The sequence below is a fragment of the Rhinopithecus bieti genome, unplaced genomic scaffold (assembly GCF_001698545.2).
Source record: "Rhinopithecus bieti isolate Rb0 unplaced genomic scaffold, ASM169854v2 scaffold_24392, whole genome shotgun sequence".
NCBI lineage: Eukaryota > Metazoa > Chordata > Mammalia > Primates > Cercopithecidae > Rhinopithecus > Rhinopithecus bieti.
The window spans coordinates 3,738,654-3,761,388 of NW_016812542.1; the positions used below are offsets into that span (position 1 = coordinate 3,738,654).

At 54.2% G+C, this 22,735-nt stretch overlaps 1 protein-coding gene across 23 annotated transcripts; it reads right to left on the reverse strand.

Moving 5' to 3' along the window:
* Positions 1-3,685: 3,685 nt before the first annotated feature.
* On the reverse strand, positions 3,686-22,413 carry TNNT2 (troponin T2, cardiac type). Of its 23 annotated transcripts, none has more exons than XM_017896532.1 (17): positions 22,285-22,405; positions 17,894-17,948; positions 16,781-16,791; positions 16,663-16,677; positions 14,449-14,478; positions 12,794-12,871; positions 12,408-12,443; positions 11,470-11,503; positions 10,258-10,318; positions 9,840-9,956; positions 8,942-9,019; positions 7,948-8,058; positions 7,047-7,055; positions 6,572-6,681; positions 5,937-6,027; positions 4,296-4,336; positions 3,686-3,928 (listed from the first exon to the last, which is right to left on the reverse strand). In XM_017896532.1, exons 2-17 carry the CDS (start codon positions 17,932-17,934, stop codon positions 3,883-3,885), a joined length of 909 nt encoding a protein of 302 aa, XP_017752021.1. In that variant the 5' UTR covers positions 17,935-17,948; positions 22,285-22,405; the 3' UTR covers positions 3,686-3,882. The 23 variants fall into 23 exon arrangements, with proteins under 23 accessions (XP_017752021.1, XP_017752024.1, XP_017752027.1 ...); XM_017896533.1 differs by having other exon boundaries at positions 3,687-3,928; positions 7,047-7,052; positions 17,894-17,944; positions 22,285-22,408; XM_017896531.1 differs by having other exon boundaries at positions 3,687-3,928; positions 17,894-17,944.
* Positions 22,414-22,735: the final 322 nt, after the last annotated feature.

Genomic DNA, 22,735 nt, shown 5'->3' on the forward strand with positions numbered 1-22,735 from the left:
CAGAAGGCAGTAGCAGTGGCTGGCGCTGATTACACACAATGCACTAAACACTGTGCTAGTTACTGTATGTTTATTTCATTTAGCCTTCATAACAATCTCCATGGTTTAGATAGGGGAACTTGAGCACGGAGAAGGTAAGGAATTTGACCAAAATCCCAGAGCTGAGAAGGGTCAGAGCCAGAGTTTGATGGGAGAAAGTGAGGCTCTAGCTTCAGAGCATGGGGGCTCCAGCTGGAGGAGCTGTATTCCCAGGCGAGGGAGCCCTGGGGGAACACCTTGTTCTCTCCCAGCTCTACCTCTAAAGTGGGCATCACATGAACGAGCTCTGCCCGGGATGAGAGCTTGTTTGGAGAACGAATCTGATGACAGGACGGCAGAAGAGTCTTCACCTCTGACTCAGGGCTGAGAAGAGTCTGCAAGTAATTTTCCCTGAGCGTTTGGTGTACACAGGGTGCTGAGAGACCCACAAGGTAATGGGTCATGGATTGAAAGTAGAGTGAGATGGGATCTGAGGGGCATAGAGGGAGGTCCCTGCAGGGGACAGTGGGGACACTGGGGGTCAGGGTGTCTGGGTGGGCGTCAACTCACCCCGCTGCATCCAGCTCCTCAGTGGTCAGGAGTCCCAGGCTGGCTCTTGGCCACTGCTGCATCTTCAGTGTTTGGTTCAGGACCATCATAAGCACAGAGTGATGGAAGTGGCAGGTGAACTGAGGAGGGTGTGTGGAGGCCCTATCTATGAAGCTATCTCAGTGTGTTCCGTGCACACATCCATGGTCTTTCTGTTCCCTAGGAATACCACAGGGAGAGCACAGGACCACTTGGCCTGAAGCCCCCACCCTTGCCTTTTGAAATTGGCAGGACTCCCTGCACTGGGCTGATGGACCAGGTGTGCCCCTGCACCCCGGCACTCACTTGCTCTCTCCTCTGTCCTGGGATAGGACAAGGTCCCCTTCCCAGGCTCCACTTATGGACTAGTGCTCCAGGTTTCATGCAGACCAGGTGTCTGCAGATCTCCTGCCCAGAGGCAGCACTTGGGTTAACCTGTGGTGTTCCTCTTAAGATGATGGGATGGGGACCTCAAATGGGTGAGGCTCCCATGGGGGCAGTGTCTGGGGCACTCTGAAGTTCTTTCCTGAACACCAGGTGACCTTAGGAGAAAAGTGATTAAGTGGGACCTGGTCTTAGGGGCTGTTCAGAGTCAGAGGGCAAGGGTGTCTTCTGTGCCCACCTCTGGGCACAATTGTTTTTTTTTGAGATGGAGTCTCGTTCTGTCGCCAGGCCGGAATGCAGTGGCACAATCTCGGCTCACTGCAACCGCCACCTCCCGGGTTCAAGCAATTGCCCTGCCTCCGCCTCTTGAGCCCTACTACAGGCATGCACCACCATGCCAGGCTTTTTTTTTTTTTTTTTTTTTTTTTAGTAGAGAAGGGGTTTCACCATATTTCCCAGGATGGTGTCGATCTCCTGATCTCATGATCCACCTGCCTCGGCCTTCCAAAGTTCTGGGATTGCAGGCATGAGCCACCGTGCCCGGCCTGGGCACAATTTTTAAAAGAGAGACCACATCTACTAGAGCAGGGGTCCCCAACTTCTGCACTGTGGACCGGACTGTACCAGTCTCTGGCCTGTTAAGAAACAGGCTGCAGAGCAGGAGGTGAGCTGTGGGTGGGTGAGCATGACCGCCTGAGCTCCGCCTCCTGTCAGATCAGCAGCAGCATTAGATTCTCATAGGAGTGCAAATCCTACTGTGAACTGTGCGTGCGAGGGATCTAGGGTGCAGGCTCCTTAGGAGAATCTATCACCTGACGATCTGAAGTGAAACAGTTTCATCCTGAAACCACCTCCACCCACCCACCCCTACTCTTCCTCCCCACCCCACCCCTGTCCATGGAAAAATAGTCTTCCAAGAAAATGGTCCTTGGTGCCAAAATGGTTGGGGACCGCTGTACTACAGAAATGATCACAAGGACCCTGCTGGGAGAGGGGGAGCAGGAGACAGGGCCCCAGACAGAGGACCCATCATGACCTCTTGTTGCTCCAAGGAGACACTGAGGCATAGGAGGTGGAGCCAAGGCGGCAGGTGGGGGTGGGGTGCAGTGCCTCTTTATGGGGAGAGGGGCTAGGACACTGCCCCAGCTGTCCTATCTGGCAAACTGGGAGAGTAGGGCTGGCACATGCCAGGAACTGCTGGTGGGTCTCCCAGAGCCCATGGTGAGAGCCCTCCTTGGGCCTGAGGCCTATATCCTGCCTCCCTGTCCATTCTGGGGGCACTTAATGATGGAGCCTTCTTGTCCCCACCAGAAGATGCTTGGATTCTGCTAATAACTGTGTCTCTTCAAACACACTATGCTGGCTCTTGCTTCTCAAACTTTCTATGTGCCGTTCCCAGCCTCACCCCTGACCTCTTCCCCTTGATTTTCTCCTCCTCACCCTCTAGCACTTGGCCTAGACACTCTTTCCTTCAGAAAGCCTTCCCACCTGCCAGGGCTATGCATCTCCCCAGCATCACACCCCCCACCCTCCTCTGTCACCCAAGGCTGGGACCTCTGCTTGCTGTTTCCCTGCTGCTGGATGTGAGCTCTGTGAGCTCCATGAGGAATGTGCTGGCTTAAATCACAGCACCCCACACCCAGCACAGTGTCTAGCGTATAGTTGGTGCTCAGGAGGTATTTGAATGACTGATTGAATGAATGAATGAATAAGAAATGAGGCCGAGACCCCAGGCTAAGACCCTCCCTGTGGCCCAAGGACCATTTCCTCTTCATCTCTCACTACATGGATCCCAGTGCTTGGCATACAGCACAGGATAACAGGTCTGCATTTTCTCCTGGAAGCATGAGAGCCACGCCTGCAGGAAGAGACGAGCCTAACAGAGTGTGGCATTGGGTGGCATAGCTGTGACAACACATGCTCTAGCAAGCAGAAGTGGATTCGCTCTGGCTGGGAGACCACAGGAAGCCTTTCCAGACACCGCTCATCAGGCACTTGCTGATGGGTGGCAAGTGGAAGCCAAGGGAAGGAATCGGGAATTGGGAGAAATTCCATCCCTAACAAAGGGATGGAGGGTCAAGAGAATGTGTCCTCTCAGGCTTTCCTCTGCAGAGGAGGATGGTGCCCTCTCATTGTTTCCTTGTCTTTCTGCCAACTGAAATCCATGCCACCAAGCTGTCCTCTTCAGCTCAGAACCCTGTGGTTTAAGCCCTCGAGGATGTGCAGATCATGGGAGGGGGAAACTGAGGCACCCAGATTAACCCACACCTCTCAACAACTCAGGCCTGAATAGCTGCCCAATAAAACCAGCCTTCCTTCCTTCCGCAAGAGCTCCCTGTCCCTCAGACACCTGGTTCCTAGGGCCCTGGCTAGGAGGAGAAGGAGAATGGGAACCATCCAAAGAGGCCTGCATTGTTCTCCAGTGAGTGACTCACACAGGGAACACTCTGTCCCCCTCAACAGCATTTTTCCCATGTGCTGTTTTGGTGACTCCCAGGAGCTATGATCAGAAATCCTTTCCACTGCTCTTGCTTCCTGGGCTGTATCTGGGCCCTCCACCCTCTCCCCAGCTGGAGGCAAGCAGGAGGACCAGACAGGGGAAAGCTCCTCCAAGCTTGGCAGATGCCGGGGGCCTGTGAGACCAAGGTCTCACCTCAGTTTCTCTCTCTCTGAAGGGGAAGTGACAGAAATGCCAGTCAGTGTGTGGTGGCTTTTTATTACTGGTGTGAAGTGGGTGTGGGGGCAGGCAGGAGTGGTGGCTCCCACCTAGACCAGCTCCCCATTTCCAAACAGGAGCTGTCTGGGGTGCCCAGGAGGACCCAGGAACTGGGGAAGTGCAGGCTGGAGACAGGTGCAAGCGAGGAGCAGATCTTTGATGAAGGAGGCTGGGCTCTACTTCCAGCGCCCAGTGACTTTGGCCTTCCCGCGGGTCTTGGAGCTGCAGGGGAAGCAGGACCCAGTGACATGGAGACACAGGCAGGGTAGCAGGTCACCATGGGACTTGGGTAGGACAGGGGTGCCAAAGGTGAGAGGAGCAGCCTGGAGCTGCCTCCAGGGGCAGAATAGGGCAGCAGCCTAAAGCTGGAGGGAGGCTTCTCCGCCCCATATCCCACACCCACCAGCAAGCAGAGGCCACAGGGAGAGAAGCACGAGGCCCGGGAGGACCTGGAGAAGGAAACCTGTGGCCTGAAGCAGAGGAGGAAAGCCTGGGAGCCTGGTGCGCTCCAAGGAGGAATGGGATGGCTGGAAGGTAGGGAAGGAAGGGGCAGGCGGTGGGCTAAGCGAGGATGACCTCAGACACTTACACTTTCTGGTTATCGTTGATCCTGTTTCGGAGAACATTGATCTGCAAGAAAAGTGGGAAGGACAAAGAACAACACTGAAGCTGATTGGCTCAGGTCCCAGGTGGCCTGGGGATGGGGAGAAGGGGGCTGAGTGCAGTGGTGCAGTAGAAGGAGAACCATCGAAGAATAGGAGGGGTTAGGATAGTCAAGGGTCAGGAGGGGCCCGTGTGCCATAGGCAGAAGCCAAGGAGCAGCTTCCAGGATGCCTCATGGGCCTCTCACTGTGGGGTTTCAGGGCCATAGTAGGTTCAGGATGAGAGTCCCATAAGGAGGGCCTCTGAGAGTTGGGCACAAAGCTAGAGGCTGTGTCATGGAGCCCTCCTAGCAGCCCAGCCCAAGACCCCTCTGGGCACCCCTGCCCAGCTGTCCACCATCCCAGAAGCTGTGCCCTTTGAGGGGTAGCATCCCCATGCACCACCCCACAGGGCACTGCCCCAAAGTTTGGCAAATCTGTGTCCTGTTGGCCAGTGCGGAGTTCAGTGTGGAACCAAAAAAAAAAAAAAAGAAAAAAGTGGAAGACGCAGGCCTAGAGAGGCCATAACAATGGCTGACACCTGCTGAGCATTTAGTGGGTGCCAGGCTCTGTCCCAAGCACCTTCCCAGATATGAACCCATAGGACTGCTATGAGGGCGTAATAAGTTAATACATGGGACATGCTCAGAACAGTGGTTGGAACACTATAGTAATAATAATAATTAGTATTATCTCTGTAACCCTCACAATCACCCTGTGAAGTAGATCATAGTGTTACCTGTGGAAATGGAGGCAAGGAACAGTAGACTAACTCACCCAATGTCACACAGCCAGTGAGGGGCACAGGTCAGGCATTATGGCTCCAAAGTCCATGCCATTGTCACCAGGCAATACAGCCTTTCTCCGTATTGGGAGGTGGGGGTGCCCTGTAGCCACTGGGGCCTGAGCCTGCCTAGGGAAGGGCTTCTTACCCAGGGAGGAGTGGTTTGGCAGGAGCAGCAGAGGAGACCCTCCAGGGGAAGCTGAATTCTTTCCTTAGTCAGCAAAGAGGCCCCAGGGCCGGGGTTGAGGGGCTGGATAGGGAAGGGCTGGTGCTCAGGTCTGAGCTCAGGCATGTAGCATCCGTGTCCTCTAAGCCATTTCCTTGCCTGGTATGTGCTCACCTAGGACCCTCATTAGTGCAGGTAAGACCCTGAAAGACTGTGGGCTTGAAGCTCAGCCTAACTGTGCCCACACCAGGGCCTTGGGTGTACATGGGGAGAAGCACCTCTCTGAGGGCAGCCCTCCCCCTCCACTGGGGGTCCTGGCTTGGTGCATCCTGGTCCTTGTATCCAGCTCAGATCACTGAGCTGCTGCCTCGCCGTGTTGGGGACCCCCAGGATTGGAACCCCAGGAAAGTGTCTCTGCTCAGCACCAGCAAGCTCTCAGACACTTCCAGCAAGCAGTTGTCAATGCGGTGGACATGGAACACTGCTGAAGGCCAGGCAGCAGGGGCAGATGCAGGAGCTGAAGGGGGCTGGTGGGGGATAGGGACAGGGACCCAGGGACCTGCAGCAGTATTATGGGACGTAGTGAACCAGGAGGAGCATGAGATGGAGACGCTGGACGGGGACAGCATGGCAGCCCACCTCGTATTTCTGCTGCTTGAACTTCTCCTGCAGGTCGAACTTCTCTGCCTCCAAGTTATAGATGCTCTGCCATAGCTCCTTAGCCTTCTCCCTGCACAGGAGAGGGTGGGAATGGGGTGAGGGCCAGTAAGGAAGGGCCCTCCTGGGCCTCCGTCCTGGTCCCAGCCCACCCCCCAGGGTCCCAGCCCTCCTTCCCACCTCCGGGCCTGCCAAGGGTACCCCAGCCCACCCCCTGGGCCTGACCCAGCCTGGGGACCAGACGGTAGCACCCAGTGCTCAGGAATGGACACCGGGGGCTGCCAGGGCAAAGTTCCAAGAACAAACGGGAGCGGGAGAAGCCCTTCTGGCGCAGGAGAGCATCTAGTTCAATCCCCTGTACTGACACCCGTGTGCAGGTGGGTAAGATGAAGCTCAGAGAGGTGGGGCACCTGCTCAGTTCTCTTTGCCCATCAACAAAGCCCAGAAGGGAGCTGGCCCGACCTGTTGGAGCCCAGCTCTGGTCCCACCAAATTTGCCGTGGGAAAATATGTGAGGCAGTCACGCCCTCTGGTGGCTCATACAAGAAGTGCCCTCGGCCCGACCCCTCCCGGAGCAGATGCGGGCAGTGCCCCAGGACCCCTCCTCCCAGCCCCCACCTCAACTGATCTTCATTCAGGTGGTCGATGGCCAGCACCTTCCTCCTCTCGGCCAGAATCTTCTTCTTCTTTTCCCGCTCGGTCTGCCTCTTCCCACTTTTCCGCTCTGTCTGAAGGGTGTGGGAAGCAGAGAAAACTGACCAGATCGCCCCCTCCCTGTCCCTTAACCCTCCCCAAACCCCGTGGGGGTGGAGCAAGGCCTGTAGGAGGGCCAGGTTCTTATGCTCATCTTCCTGCCACACCCCACACTACCAACTACATGCATTCCCTGGGGAAACTGAGGCGGGGCAAGGAGGATCACGTCAGCCTCTTCCTTCTTTGCCTAACTAATCTCTTCCATTTCTCCCCAGCTTCCCCCCACCGTCCCTAGCCAGCCCAATCTCTTCACTCCTCCCCTCCAGCAAGTCGCCTTTCCCTCCCAGGGAGCTCCCCAAAACTATGGGGAGGAAGAAGGCTTGAGGTTTTTGGTACCCACCTGGGCCTGCTAAACCGGGAAACCATGAGAGAGAGGCCCAGAGAAAAAGACCAAGACGGCAACAGAGACACAGAGAAGGCGGGAAGACAAAGGCAAGGAGAGACACGGAAGAGAAGATTCAGACACTCGCTGTAGGCAGCCGGGTTTACTAGGACGTGGGTCTGGGGGTTACAGCAGGGGCTGTTTGATAGACTTTGATGCCAAAGTCTTGGCTGGTGTGGTCACCATGGGAGCAGAGGCAGGGGGTGGCCTAGTTCTGAGCTGGGGACTAAGCTGGAAATCTAAGAAAATGTTTTGATTCCTTCCCTACCTGGAGAAAATAAATTTCACATACCCCTCCTCCCTTGAGAATGGAGGATCTAGGAGGAATGGGGCCCAAAAGTTAGGGATTGAGAGTCAGTTTCCAGGAACAAACAACCTCACATCTGTGTGGCACATAGACACTTTCCATGGTAGCTCATCTGAGCTTCTCAAAGCATCAAGGCAGGCAATATGAGTGCCAGTTAAGGAAACCGAGGCTCAGAGGTTGCAAAAGGTCACACAACTGTATGTGGCAGAGTTGGGTCTCCCACTAGAGCTCTGACTGTAGGCACAAGCCTCTTCCAGCTGCACCCAGCCTCCTTGAGGGCTCCTGAGCACTGCTGGGGCCAGGCATGGGGAGCACCATTGGTGCCCCAGGCTCTGCCTGTAGCCCCTATCCCAGCAGGCCCCTCCTAGTGCAAACCACGGTCAGGCTGAAAACCAGCTCAGGGGCTGGGCATGAGGAGACCTCAGTCTCCCACCCACAACAGCTGGGAATCTCTTCCTGGGATCTGACCTAAAGTCTACCTGCTGCAGTGGACACCTCATTCCTCAGGGCTATACCAGGACCTCCTGGCGACCCCTGCTGCTCCCCACCTACCTTCTGGATGTAACCCCCAAAATGCATCATGTTGGACAAAGCCTTCTTCTTCCGGGCCTCATCCTCAGCCTTCCTCCGGTTCTCCTCCTCCTCTCGTCGAGCCCTCTCTTCCTGATTTACAGCCGGGGGAAGAAAGCAAATTAGGGGAAAGGATGGGAAACCCTGATTCTGGGCTGAAGCTTATGGTCTTTATGGGTGAGTTCAGCTTTCTGTCCGCTGGGCAAGGAGCTTTCTGAGGGGGTAGCTCCCAGCACAGGGCTGGCCCACAGGAGTCCACTGACTGAGAAATGACTGCATGAATGAATAAGGTCCTGATCCCCAAATGTGAGGTCTCGTCACCCCCTCAAGCTGGGAGTGCCTCTGGAAGACCTGTTGCTCCGGAAATGCCTTCAGCAGCTGCATGGAAGAAAGCTATGGGGCCTTCAGTTCCCACGAAGTCTGCACTGGGGAAGGGATGAGGGCTGGAGAGTGTTTTAAAATAACACGTTCATAAGGACCCAGGTGTTTCTCTCGTTTGCTGATATATTGTCAGGACCAAGACAATGTCCAGCACTTCCTAGGTTGATACTGATTTTTTTTTTTTTTTTTTTTTTTTTTTCTGAGATGGAGTTTCACTCTTGTTGCCCAGGCTGGAGTGCAGTGGCATGACCTCGGCTCACCGCAACCCCTGCCTCCTGGGTTCAAGTGATTCTCGTGCCTCAGCCTCCCAGGTAGTTGGGAGTACAGGCATGTGCCACCACGGTCAGTAAGTTTGTATTTTTAGTAGAGACGGGGTTTCTCCATTTGGTCAGGCCAGCATCGAACTCCCAACCTCAGGTGATCCACCCACCTTGGCTTCCCCAAGTGCTGGGATTGCAGGCGTGAGCCACCACACCTGGCCAATATTGTCTCTTGACTGATTTCATTCATGTTGATGAATAGAGAGGGGTCTGGGGGCCCAGGAGGAGCTGGGAGCATGGGGGGACTCCATGGGCCTGGGCTGGGGGTCACTCACAGCCAGGCGGTTCTGCCGCTCCTTCTCCCGCTCATTCCGGATGCGCTGCTGCTCGGCCCGCTCTGCCCGACGTCTCTCCTAAGGTGAAGAGGCAAAACCCACCCAGGTGTGCATAGGGAGAAGGTGACATTGCAGGTACAGAAACCTGCATGGTGTGGCAAGGGAATTCCTGGTTGGGGGGGGTTCCTCCCAGAGTCTTGAAGCAGTGGTGCCTGGCCTCCAAGGGCCTCCACTTTCAACCAGCTCCACGGACATGCACAGCAGGGTACCTGCGGTGACCCATTTCCAACATTCCTCATGGTGAGACTGCCCTCCACAATTGGGAAACATCAGGCAGGCTCCTCCTGAGCTCTGCCCCCACCTGCATCCCACCCTGCCCTGGCAGCTGCGCTGTGCCATATGCTTGGATAGATGGCCAAGTCATTGCTCCAGCCAGAGCAGCATGTCTGTGGGAAGGCAAGTTTGATGGGGAGAAACAAAAGCAATCAAAGCAGCCTCCATGATCTGCAGGAGAAGGATGTGGGATTCTGCAGGTCACACTCAAGTTCCCTTCATCTGTGGGGGAAGAGGAGGCAAGGGCAGGGGTGGGGCAGCAGGCCTGTGACCAACCAGTCCACAGCCTGGGCCTGAATTAGGCCCTGGGGAGGCCTGAAACAGATCAGACTCAGCTCTGGCGGTCAAGGAGCATCCAGTCGGGTGGGGAGAGCAGGCAGGGACCAAGACACCAGTTAGGGCTGCAGGAGCTGTGCAGAGTGCCAGAGAGCCCCTGAAGGAGAGCTCACACCTAGCTGGGTTTGAGGCACCAGGGAAGGCTGTCTGGAGGAGGTGGGGCCTCACGAAAAGGAAGGAGGACAGACTGGCCATCAGAGAACATTAGGTGAGCAGACTGGACACCTACGATCCTGTCCTTCAGAGAAACGAGCTCCTCCTCCTCCTTCTTCCTGTTCTCAAAGTGAGCCTCGATCAGCGCCTGCAACTCATTCAGGTCCTTCTCCATGCGCTTCCGGTGGATGTCCTGTGGGTGGACCACTGCGGTTCAGAGGCTGCCCCTCCAAAGAGGCCAGGGGAGAGATGGGTGGGCTAGACACACCCCACCACAATGCAGAAGACCTCTGGCAGGGTCTGGCGCCTGGCCAGGGAAGGGGCAACTGTGGCCTGAACCCAGGACCACACTCATGGACGGGCACCCACCCTGGCCGGTGCTGCACCCATCCCACCTGTGCTCTACCCCAGCCCAAGGTCACAAAATCTCTGTCACTGGGGGCCCTTGGGACTATCCCCAGCCCAGGCCTGCTCAACCCACAGCCACCACTCACATCAAAGTCCACTCTCTCTCCATCGGGGATCTTGGGAGGCACCAAGTTGGGCATGAATGACCTGTTGGAGAGAGGAATAGTCAGTGAGCATCAGCCCCATTCTGGACCCAGGGACTAAGAGTGTCCAGGACAGGGTCCTACTCCTTCCTAGAGAATCTTCCAGCACTGCCCCGACCAACCACAGCAATGACATTAACACTGATGTCAACAATGGCAGTCCTCAGCCTTGCTCAGCACCTGGGAAAGCACAAAGCTCTTTCACATATGCCATTTCACTTCATGCTCATGATATGCCCATGAAGTAGGTATTGTTAATCTCACTTCGGAGAACTGAGGCTCAGGGACGTAGAGTGACTTGCTCAAAGCTACACAACTTGGAATCAAAGAATCTGTGACAAGATGGCATGCTGTCGGCTCCAAATCCCCTGGTGGACCCCGCAGAAACTCGCATGGACCTGGGAGTCTTGCAGTTTGGTCCTGGTCCCAACACATACTGAGACCCAGGGGGTTCTCTGATTCTTCGTATCTCCACCTTCCCCCAGCTGTGTGGAGCTGAAATGAGATACCGCAGTGCACAAGAGGCCAGGAAAGGGAAAGGCACTGGACAAATGAACGGATCTAGGATGTCTTGGGCTGGTTTCAGAAGCCCCCACTGAAATGGGAAGAGCCTGTGAGTGGGGAGAGGTGCCGTCTGCTGGTAGGGTTGGCATCATCAAAAGGGAAATGCTCCCTATACCCCAGCCCCCCAGCAGACACCACCTTCAGGTGGGCTTCACGTGTGTGGCACCAAGCCACCCTGCCCTGCCCCCTCTCAGCTCTCTGAAGCCACCATGCCTAGGCTGACATGGTTTCATTGTTTAGCTCCCCACAATTTGCTTCCCTTTATCCCCAGGTCCCACCTCGGCCATGGAGGAAGGTGTTCTGGCCATACTGTGAGAGAGGAGAGTGTCTGTTCAGGGCTCTTCGTCTAGAAGAACATAGCGTCATCCCTGCCAGGGTGCACGATCAGTGATGGAGTGTTGGGTGGAATTCAGCCCTCACTCCCTTAGGAAGAGATCCTTGTGCAGTACACAACTTGTACAACTGTATGTGGTGGTCTGTGCCCACCAAACCCCCAGCCCATGCCCACTGCCCCTACTGCACCCCTGTTCCATCATTATCCTCTCTCCCTGAGCCTCTGCTCCTGGCTCTACCCAGGTGCAACCCACTCACCTGGGCTTGGGTTTGGACTCCTCCATTGGGCCATCTGGAGGAGACAGAAGCACACAGCCATGGGTCAGGGGGCCCCAGATGTGGTCCCAACTCCACCCTCGATGAGCTAGACCCCTGTGGATTTCCATTGCCCCAGCTGCACAGAGAGTCCCTCCTGGCACGGGGAGCCCTGATTCCAGGAGCATCCAGGAGAATAAAGGCAGCAGGGGCTGCAGATGCCACACTCCCTCTCCCATAGAGTTCTGCAGAGCACACACTCACGCAGTGTGGAATTTCACACAAAGCCTTCTCTCACTCACCAGTTTTGGGCAAAGCAATTTTGCTTATTTTGGGCTTCACAGTGGGGAGGATTCCTTTGGAAAGGTCCCCAGGGGTCCTGGCCTTAGAATCCCTTCCCAGGTCTTTGCCTCCTTTGTTACCCCCTGGACTTCCTGGTAGCCACAGGGCAGAAGCTGATGACATGATTCCAAGCCCCAGCTGGTTGTCCCCTCCTCTCTGGAGAAGTGACTGGGACCACCTAGAACCCTGGTGAAGGCTGCAGCATGACGATGACTGCAGCAATGGCCCACCATGACCATCTATGCTTTGGGATTTCATCCTACGGATGCCACATCCTACAAGTGACTTCACCTAAGCTCTAGGAGCTTCATATGTAGATATGACTTCTGGGTCCCATTGCTCTGTCCAGACCAGGGGGCTGGACAATGGTCCCCTCTCCCACTGGGTGCCACCAAGGCAGCTTCTCTGGGAGGAGAAGGGGCAAAGTTTAAAGCTCAACATCTAAAACTTTGGAAGTGCCACCAAGTTCTGTCCTCTCCTCTCCCAAACCCTCTCAGTGCACACCCACTTCCCTGGAAGGAGCACGGTGGGCATTCTCCTCCAAAGCTGCGGTGAGGGGTTCCTTTGCCTCCCTTGTACCTCTCTCCTGATATCCTTACCTTCAGCTTCCTTTGCTTCCTCTTCTTCTCCATCTTCTAAATGAAACACGAGAAATCAATCAAGGTCCTTGTTCTGAGCTCAAGTCCCCCCATCCCACCAAGAGCCTCCCCCACAAATAAGTCCTAGCCAAGATGCACTCTGTTGGTTTTTGGGGTCACAGAGCTCTGTCTTGCATGCACATTCCCCTGGACCCAAGACTCTGCCCGACACAAGAGAAGGGCTGGGTCAACGTTTGTTGATTGGGCAATCAATGGTTGAATCTTAGCCAACAGGAGAATCAGGTGCACATGGGAGAGCCTGTTCTGGGGTTTCTTACTGCTTCAGGAATGGCTCCGAGGGCTCTCACCACCCCCTGAGGTCCCTGCACCCTCATCCAGAGACTTACCTTCTGCCCTGGTCTCCTCGGTCTCAGCCTCTGCTTCAGCCCCATCCTCAGCATCCTCTTCTGCTGCCTCCTCCTGCTCTAGAGAAGTGAAGCAGACAGAGTGAAGAAGCAGGCCCCACTCGTGCTATCAGGCAGAACCCAGAGGAGAGAACAGGCAGTGGGGAGTGGGGATGGGGGTCAAGACATCTAGGTCCAGACGAATTTGGGGACAACCAACGTGAATGCCAGGGGGCTGCCATTCTTGGTTTTGACTGTCAGCTGCCTCCTCCCACCCAGCTTAGCCCCACTCATCCCAGAGACCTCCCTGATGACAGGACTCCACCTCCTTCCCCAACTTTCCAGCCCAGAAGTTCCACCCCGTGTCTGGCACCACAGAACATGCCCTGCTTAAGCTGAGGTGTCTGGAAGCTCCTGTTCTGAACCTAGTGACTCTAGACACCCTCAATCCACATCTCAAAGAAACCAAAAGAGTATGACTGTGTGGCTGGATGGCGCACCCAACATCTGGATCTTCATACTATCCAGAAAGTGGACAGGATTTTTCTATTTTCATCCATTTGTTTGGCAGGATGTGGCCCCCATCTCAATCAGGCACTTGGAGTAGACAGACAGACACAGATAAGGGAGACAGGATGCTGCCTGGCCTGGGCTCTGCCTGTAGGAAGTGTTCTGTGATGCCTGTTCACTGATGCACTGGGAAGTGGGTGCCTCTTGGCAGAGGGAGAAGAAAAAGCCTCAGGCAGGAGGAAGACACCATCATGGGAGAAGGGTCGGCCTTCATCCTCTCTGTCCTCCCTTCCCAGGTCTGAGTCCTCTCTGAAGCCTGGAGATGCCTTTTCTTTGATCCCTGCAGGAGTCTTGCCTCAAAATGATTCTTCTAGAAGGTGTGAAAGTAGAGCGCTAGCAAGGAAGGACATGGCCATTGTGGGGTTCACCTTTAGGCCATCCTGTTCACACCTCTGCCACCTCATCTGACATGTCACTTCTCTGTACAATATACCCCACCCCACCCAGTGGCCAGGCCACATCCCAAGGATGGGGAGCTTACTGTCTCCCCAGCCCAACTACTGCATCTTGAGATATCGCTGTCAAGACGCACTTTCTAAAATTATGCCCTGGTCTCACTCCCTTGTCTTGGTCCTGTGCTCCCCATCAGCAGGGCGCATCTGAAGGCTGCCATCATGTCCTTCCTGCTCTGGCTATTTCCAGTCTCCCTGGCTGTTCTCCAGAGAACTTTGTCCCCAGACCCCCCAGTCAACACCCTGGCCACCCTGCCTGGTGCTGTCCAGCTCCTAAGGAGGGCCAAGCACAGAACACTGGGATGTGCGCGGGGGCAGAGTGACGCTGCTGGCTTCCAGATGCCAGGCCCCCTCTATGGCCACATTTGGAGCAGCTTGGGAGACCAGCCAACCTGCGTCCCTCTCACCGCCCAGCCCAGGGAAAGGATCAGGAACCAGGAAGAGGAGTCAGTGGCCCTGAAGGTCAGGCATGATGGGCAACTTGGAACTGTGATCCTGGTCCCTGGGACGACTGACCCACTCCATCCCTGACCCCAACTCACACCCCCCAGCCCCCAGAGCAGGGTCACTGGACAAGCAGGCTGCACTCGGGACAGCAGGCAGCAGAAAGCACCACAGAAGGAAAGGCTGTACTACCGTCTTCGTCCTCTCTCCAGTCCTCCTCTTCTGAGGTTCAGGGAGTGGCCGCAGCGGAGGGGAAAAGCGAGACAGGTTAGTCTAGGAGCAGAGAGCCCAGGGCAGGAGCAGCCACCCAGCGCAGTGGTTTTAAGAGTGTGGGCTTTGGAGTTAGGCCGGCGTTCCAATTCCCAAGCCACTACTTTCCAGCAACAGGGGCAACTCTCTTCTCAGTTGCTTCCCTGAGCCTCAGGTGCCTCATCAGTAAAATGGGGATCATTCTACTCACTTCTCAGCACTGGTGAGGACTGAATGACCTAGCATGCATAGAGTGCCCAGCAGGTGCCTGGCATAGGAGGAGCATGCTATCTGTGGTAACTGCACTGCCTCTAGACGACAGAGCCTCGGCTTCCTTCTTATGAAGACAGAGGCCCCTAAAGAGGAGATAGTGGGGGATAATTCACTCCCATCAAATTTCCTGCTCTCAACGAGCATGCCTATGTTCCTGCTCTGAATGAGGCTCTTGGGTATTCTGCAAACCATGTCCAATTTCCAGAAGCCACACTTTAGAAAGGCTCACTGGAGAGCCTGGCCCCAGGGGAGATTTTCCCGGCCTTTTGGGAGGAGGCTGCCCCATCTGAGAAGGGTCCAGCATTATAACCCTAAGGAAAGAGACTGCATCTACAACAGTTGTTCTATGTACAAATATCTGCCCAAAAAAACAGTTCCAGCAAGTGGAACAATTCCTCTCCTGGAAGAAGGACACTTGGCACTATCTATCCTGCAGGCTTAGTGGACACCCATCTAGATGTTGCTCTCTCTTCATCATTTGCAGCCAGATCCTCAGCTGTGTGGGAGGTGGGTCTCATCTATTCATGGCAAGCAAGGCAGATGCTACATGGCTCAGACCCCAGTGCAGTGGAGAATGACTCTGTTAACTCACAGCCAAATTCTACTGTGTGTGGCAGGCAGATTGGTCCCAAATCCAGAGATCTATGTCTCAAACTCCACCACCCCAAACCTGTTACAAGGAAGTGGAAAATCCTCCAAAACAAAGGAAGGGCTACCATATCAAGAGTCTGTTCAGGCAACACAGCAGAATTTGGAACCAGCTAGATTTTTGATTCAAATATGTATTTCCAACAGCTTCTGAAGTATCTGGTGTTCTTTGAAAACCAAAAAGGATACCTGTGGCCTCTTTCAGTTTCTCCTGTGACTTTCTCTTTTGTCTCCTCTTTGGCCAGACACCCCTGGAACAGCCCTAAATGTGCAGGAGGTTCCCCATTTTCCCTAGGAGCCATGGGGAGCAAGGGAGGGGCCATCTGAGCTCCCCCCTTGGACCTTCATAGAGATCCTTCTCCTAATGTCTACACGCCACAAGCTGAAGTGATACCTGAGCACTAAAAGGCAGGGTCCACCTGCCTGGGGTGTAGGGGGAGGACTGGCATGAAGCCTCTGAATCACTTCCATGCGCCAAGCTCTCAGGAAGAAGGAAAAGTGAGGGCATTCTTTCAGAGAGATGTGGGACCCACAGCTGAGGAGGGCAATGGGTTAACTGATCAGAACAGGAGCAGCAAGAGGGGCTTCTGCAAGCTCAGAGTCATAACAAAGCTTCATGCCGAGATAAGACTTCTCAGATCACTGAGCAATTTCATACTCACAATCGCATTTGAGAAATTACCAAATGGAATCTTTTGGGGCGTATCATGGCATTGCGGTTATGTTTTTTAAGTAGTACTTATCTCTTAGAGATACAGTGTAGCGAAATCTTGAAGCATGAAATGACATGGTGCCTGGGAACAATTTTGGACGTCTGCTCCAAAATAACTGGGGGAAGGTGGGGTATAGAGGAAAGAAGATTGGCCCTAAGATGATGATTGTTGAAGCTGGTAATGGGTACATTGGGCAGGGGGAGCATTATTATTATTATTGCTACCTTTATATGCATTTAAAATTTCCCATGATAAAAGGGAAAAGAAGCAAAAATAATTGGGAAAAGTGGTCACTGGGTTTGAAGCAAATGACAGACAGAAGATACAGGTTTAAATTGTTTGCCTCAAGACCCGAGCAACCCAGATAGGACTGATTCCCATTTTAGAAGGCACTGCTGTTGGAGGATCTTGCTGAGCTGAGAGTGAGGAGCAGGGACAGATGAGCTGCTTTCCCAGGGCTCCCAGGATTTCCACATTCCTGAGCCTGCCCCTTTCTGGCTCTCCATCTGCCTGAGGTACATACCTTCAACAGCTGCTTCTGCTCAGAAGAAAAGTCCAGGCAGCAAGAGAAGAGAGAAGAGGTGGGTCAGTTTCAAACCAGGCTGTCTTTGATCCAAATGAGTACACACGTTTACGCTTACCTTCCTGCTCCCTGAGAGCAACAGGAAACACTGTTAGTAGCTCGCACACATGCACATGCAAACACACATGCCTGCACACATATGTACACATGCATGCATGCACACACATGCATGCACAGGCTTGCACACACTGGCCTTTCCCCAAAGATAATCCCCCTTTTTTTCCCCTTGTTGGCTAGTGGAGTCCACGCTGCCCTGCCCACCTTGCGATGACACCTACTAGTCTGGCCTGCCCTTCTCATGCAGGGCTGCCTCCTACCATCCTCGGCAAGCCTCCATCCCGGCCAGCTTGGTCTCACCAGCTTTCTGCTCACTTACTTTTTCCATCTTTGCCCAGGCTGTATCCCTTTCTAGAAAGTCCTGCCCTCTCCCAAATCTCTTATCTCTCCAAATTCTACACAGGTAGGACCTGCCTTCTCCACACAGCCCCCGACTATTCCAGCCCCTGATCTCCCTCTCCTCAGAACTCCTGCACTACCAACAGCCTGCCTTCCACACCGGGTCCCATTTGCTAATTTCTTCCCCCAGTTTATGTCTTCATATCTCAACAAGATAGTAAGTTCTGTGAGGGCAGGAGCTGTGCCTATACCTCTGTCTCCTCCCTGGTAACCACTATCCTCCATAGTTATTGGATTGGCTGTGTCCCATCCCCTGGCTTCCCTCTGGGACAGGACTGTGGGCAGGGCACTGTCAGGGAAAGTAGGGATCCAAGACGGGGTGATAACACTGGGTTCTGAGCTGGGTTTTGGGGAGCACAATCAGTTCTGTGGCCTCTAGAGAGTCATTGAAACTTCCTCAGTCAGTTTCAGGAAACCCAATGTCTCAGCTTCTCTGTTCATGGCCAGTCCCCTAGCCAGGACTGGCCAAGGACCCCAAAGACCCTGGAGCTGAACCTCTGTGCTTCCCAAAGTCCCTCGGCCTGTGCTCTGCCTGGGATCTATAACCCAGGGGTACAGGAGTGGAAAGGAAATGGCTATATCTCTCCCCAGGGTGCCCAAAACACACATAGCTACTTCTACCCAGAATCCTAGGACAGCTGGGAGGCTCCTGGACCAGGCGTCAGGGCAGTGGGGGGAGGGAACCCCACTCAGGCAGGATGCTCCAGATACTCACTCCTCCTCGTACTCTTTCACCACCTCTTCCATGTCAGACATGGTCTCTGCTCTGCCTCCAAAAAGAGAAAAAAGTCAGTGCAGGTGCAAAGGGAAGCCTGCCTTCCTCAGAAGAGCTCTGGCCCCTGTTTTACAGAGATCAGAGAGGCCTGGGCTGAATCTAGTTCCACCCCTTATGAGCTGTATGACCTGCAACAAAAAGCCTCTTTCATCCCCTGCCAGGGGAGATAGTGACACCCATATGGCACCAAGGCCACCTGCTGACGTCCACTTCATTCCTTGCCCCTGAACAGGCAACACTGCCTGGGATGCTGCGTTTCCATCTGTGACACTCAAGACAATGTCTGCAGTTTCTCAACCTTTCCGTCCACTCTGCCCACCCCCACTCCACAGGATCTGTTTAGCACTGCACAAATCTTCACTGCACAAAGGCTCACTGCAGCCTCAACCTTCTGGGCTCAAGCGATTCTCCCACCTCAGCCTCCTGAGTTGCTGGGACTATAGTTGTGCACCACCATGCCCAGCTAATTTTTATATTTTTAGTAGAGCTGGGATTTCGCCACATTGCCCAGGCTGTTTCGAGCTCCTGGGCTCAAGGGATCCTCCTGCCTCAGCCTCTCGAAGTGCTGAGATTACAGGCGTGAGCCACCACACCCATTTCATCTGTGCTGGACAAAAGTGAGACCTGGACAAAAGGTATTTGGGCCCCCCAAGAGACCGGCCTGGACAAAATTTATTTAGAGACCCTGTCTCTAAATAAATAAATAAAAGCACACAGAAGGGATCCTTGTGGTTTGGGATCTTTTCAGTATGTCAACTATGGTGATGGATACATGAACCTACACAGGTTAAAGTTGTTTAGTTTCTCACACACAAGGTGCAATTGTGGGCAAATCTGAATAAGATCATAGATTGTATTGATGTCCCAATATTGGTTTTGATATTGTACTAGTTTTGCAAATGTTGCCCTTGGGAGAAACTGGGCACAGTGTGTAAGGGCTCACTATTAAAGACAACTGCATATTAGTCTTTAATTATCTCAATGAAATTCTGATTTAAAAAATGTTCCCCCAGGGAACTCATTCTGAGATCATCTTCTCACTGCACTGGGAACAGATAATCTAGATTCAGATCCTCTTCCATTAGCTTGCTGAGGGTGTTTGGGCAAGTCTTTTTAACATCTCCAAACCTCAGCCCTTTCTCTGTCTCATGGAGATAAAGTGTACACATCCTGGCTACTCAGGGTCTTTATGAGGCTCCAGTTGACATTAACAAAAGGGGAAGGCATTAGGCAATGTCAGGTGTTACAGTGCGGGTGTAATCACAGGGAGGGGGCAGACAGCAAGCGCTTGAGTGTGAGACTAATCTCATTTTGAATGCTGGCTCCAGCATGCATTTGCCTGCGACCTTGGCAAGGTCACTTAACCTCCCTACATCTCAGCTCCCTTTGCTGTGAAATTGCTGCTCTTCTTGGGTAGGTGTGAGGAACAGAGCTGGTGTGAAGTGTAGGCATTTAGCTAATAACTGCTATGACCCAACCCTCCTGGGCCATGACGGTGCACTGCTCCAGGGACACAATCACGTTGTTTGAAACGTGAACAGCAGCTTCTGTTGTAGTGCAATATACCAGCCCCACAGCCTCCCTGATGTTGGCTTCCAAGGGAGAGAATGGATGGGGTGATGTGACAGTGAGGCTGAAGTGAGGTGGGAGAAGAATGAGAATGATGGCAGGACCACCCTCCAATGCTCCTCCTCTGCTGCCCGCCTCCTGCCCCACTCACGCCTGCCAGCGCTGCAGCACCAATTTCAGACCCAAGCCTCAGGATGAGGCCAGAGGCACATAGATAGCCCTGCTCACTCCCTCTCCACCTCTCCCTGCACACCCCCGCAGAGTGGCTGAGACCAACCCCAGGCATTCATCTGTGGACATCCAGCAAGAGCCAGGGCTCTGGTTGGGTGGGGTGATGACCGCCGTAAGGCAGCCTCTTTGAGGCTGAGCCATTCCAAGGGAGCTGCCACTGCCCAGCTGCCCCTCTAGGTGGAGACTTCCCCAGACTCATCACCCACTGCAGCCCTGGATTGACTGCCTTCAGACCCTGCTCCCATTATGTCCAGTCCTGCTAGGTTAGAAACAAGCACAGCTGCAGCAGAGTGGTCCCTCCCCTGCTCCCTCTGCTGGAGCAGGATGAGGACAGTGAGGGAGGAGCCTTGTTTACAAGGAGCTCTGGACCGCAGCTCTGAGCCACTTTTTTGCCCCAACCCCCAGGGTAGGGTGGGCGGGTGAGCAAAAAAGACATCAAGTGTGCGAGGTGCTATAATGGGGGATCAAGCCTCATTCTGCTGAAAAAAGACTCAAACCCCAGAGAGTCTCCAAATGGATCTTAGGATGAGCGTGGCCAAAGAGAATAGCCTTCCTAACCCCAGCATGGGTGGGGGTGACAAGTGTTACCCAAAGCCCCAGAGGAGTGGCCAGAACTAGTGACTTGAGAACTTGAGGAGCTCCTACCTGAGCCCCAGAAGGAGCCTGTCCCTCAGTGGGAGGGAGAAAATTCTCAGAGGAACCGTGCATGTCCAGCCTGGGTGCATAGCTTCTAGCTTTCTCTCTCCTCTCCTATTGTGCCCTTCCACCAGTTCAGAGCCACTGGGCATGGTGCTGGGGGCTCACAGGAGGACAGAGCAGCTTGGACTCCTCTCCCTGTTCCTGGGAGCACCATCCAGCTCCCAAAAATAGCATGTAGACATGGAGGATGGAGGAGGGCCTTCAGCCAGCCCAGGGGACACCACCACGCCAGTGGCTCAAAGACAGGACCTGATGCAGGGGAAAGAGGTGGGCTGAGACTGGAGGCTGCAGAATGGGAGAGGGTCAAGAACCTGGCAGGGCAAGGGTCCCAGAATGTCTTGAAATACCTGTGTCCTCACACCCAAGTCCCACCCCCTTCCACAGGCAGCTTTCTAGCCTAACACATTCACAGCCAAGAGATCAGGGTCACCTTTCTTGGAGAGTAAAGCAAAGACAACAGAAGGCATAAAGCATACTGACCTTGGGGTCAAAAAATCTGGGCTTAAAACCCAGATTTTGCTGTGTGGCTTTATTTAAGTCACCTAGCCTCTCTGACTTCAGTTAACCAACTATAAAACAGAAGAGCCTTGAGTCCTGTCCTTGTAGAAACAGTCTCCGAGATTCTGAGAAACACAGGCCCCACCCCTCAGTCCTCATCCCCAGCATTCAACTGGGATTTTCCTGAGCCAACAGCTGTTAGCGCACCAGGAGAGCGGGGGTAAGGGGATGGGGAGAGAGCAGGGGGAGTGGAAGTGGCGGGCAGAAAGTAGGAGGCAGCAGGCAACCTGATCCTCTCAGATTCCACTTTTGTAGAGAGAAGGAAGATTCGCCCTCTAAGACATGGGTCAGAAAAGGAATTTGGGAGGGCAGGTAGCTTCCTGGCTACAGCAGGCCAGGAATGTGCTCTGAAATTCCTTACACACCAGGCAACCCCCTCCCCGAGTAGTCTTCAGCCTGCCCAGGAGAAACTAGAAACCAAGGGAATCTTTCTCTACCACTCCTGGGCACAGAGCAAGGCCTGTCCCAAGATGGGGTGTTGGGGTGGGATGGAACAAGGGTTACACTTACAGGGACCCAGGTTAAAACCTTTAATGCCAACCAGCTGGGCTCACACACAAGGAGAGGTTCTCCCAGTGAGGACTTTCCCCACCTGCCCCTCAAGTGCAGCTCAGTTCAGGGTCCTCTCTGGGAGGGAATGGCACTGAGTCAGTGGCATCAAATGGAATTCCTGCGTCGGCCTGGAGAGTCGCTGCAGTGGACCCTGCACATCTGGTGGTTCTCAGCGCTTCCAGAACAGTTTCTGAGTTCCTGGCCTTGAGAATATGACCAGGGGACTCACCTGACTGACTGACAGGGCTGCAGTCTCACTCTGCTCTCTGGGACTCAAGAAGGACCTGCCTGGAAAGGTATAGGTGACCCTCGGCCTGGAACAAGCAATTTGGGGGAGTCCCTGTTGGTTAGAACCTCATTGTATTTAGAGCAGGCAGAGGCCTAGCAAATATTTAGCCCACGCTACAGATGAGAAAACTGAGGCCTGGGGAGGGAAAGTGCCTCACCCAATAGTTTACAACTCTACATCTTTAGTGGCAGGTCCAGGACTCCAACCCTAGTCTCCAATGGCTACCATGGGATTCTCTCTCTCTGCTTTATTGTACCAATCTTGGAGCCCAGTCCTGGCAACCCCTCCTCTGAAGTGTGACTTCCACCAGGAGGGGCCATGGACTTCTGTGGACACAGGTGGACTCTGGGTAAAGATGCCAGGGCCCAAGACCCTCACATCTCCCCGTCCATTCTCTGTTCTCCTCTTCCCCAGAGCCCTACCCGAGCCTTACCTCAGAACAGCAGCTGCCGACAGATCCTGGAGGCGTCTGCTCAGCCTCGGCAGGGACTGGGTGAGGCAGAGGATGGAGAGGGCTTTAAGCAGGCATGTGGGCTGGGGCCTGGTGAGCCAGCCCTGCGGAGGGAGGAATGCACGACAGGGGATGGGTGGGGCAGGGGGATGGTGGTGGGGGTGGGGGGTGTTGGCTGCTATTTTGGCAGGTGCCAGGGACAAGGCTACAGGAACATGTACCCCACGCCATATAAGCCCATGTGGTCCTCCAGCTGCTCAGATAAGCTATTTAAAACCAGAGCAGATATGCAGGGAACAGTCATGCAACATAAACCAGCTGTCCCTCTTGAGAATCCTGATAAAGCAGAGGCCAGAAACCCAGGCCTGGGAGGGCCGGCTGGGAACAGGGTTGGGGGGCAGAAGTTAACCTCCAAGACACTCCGTAAGTCTCA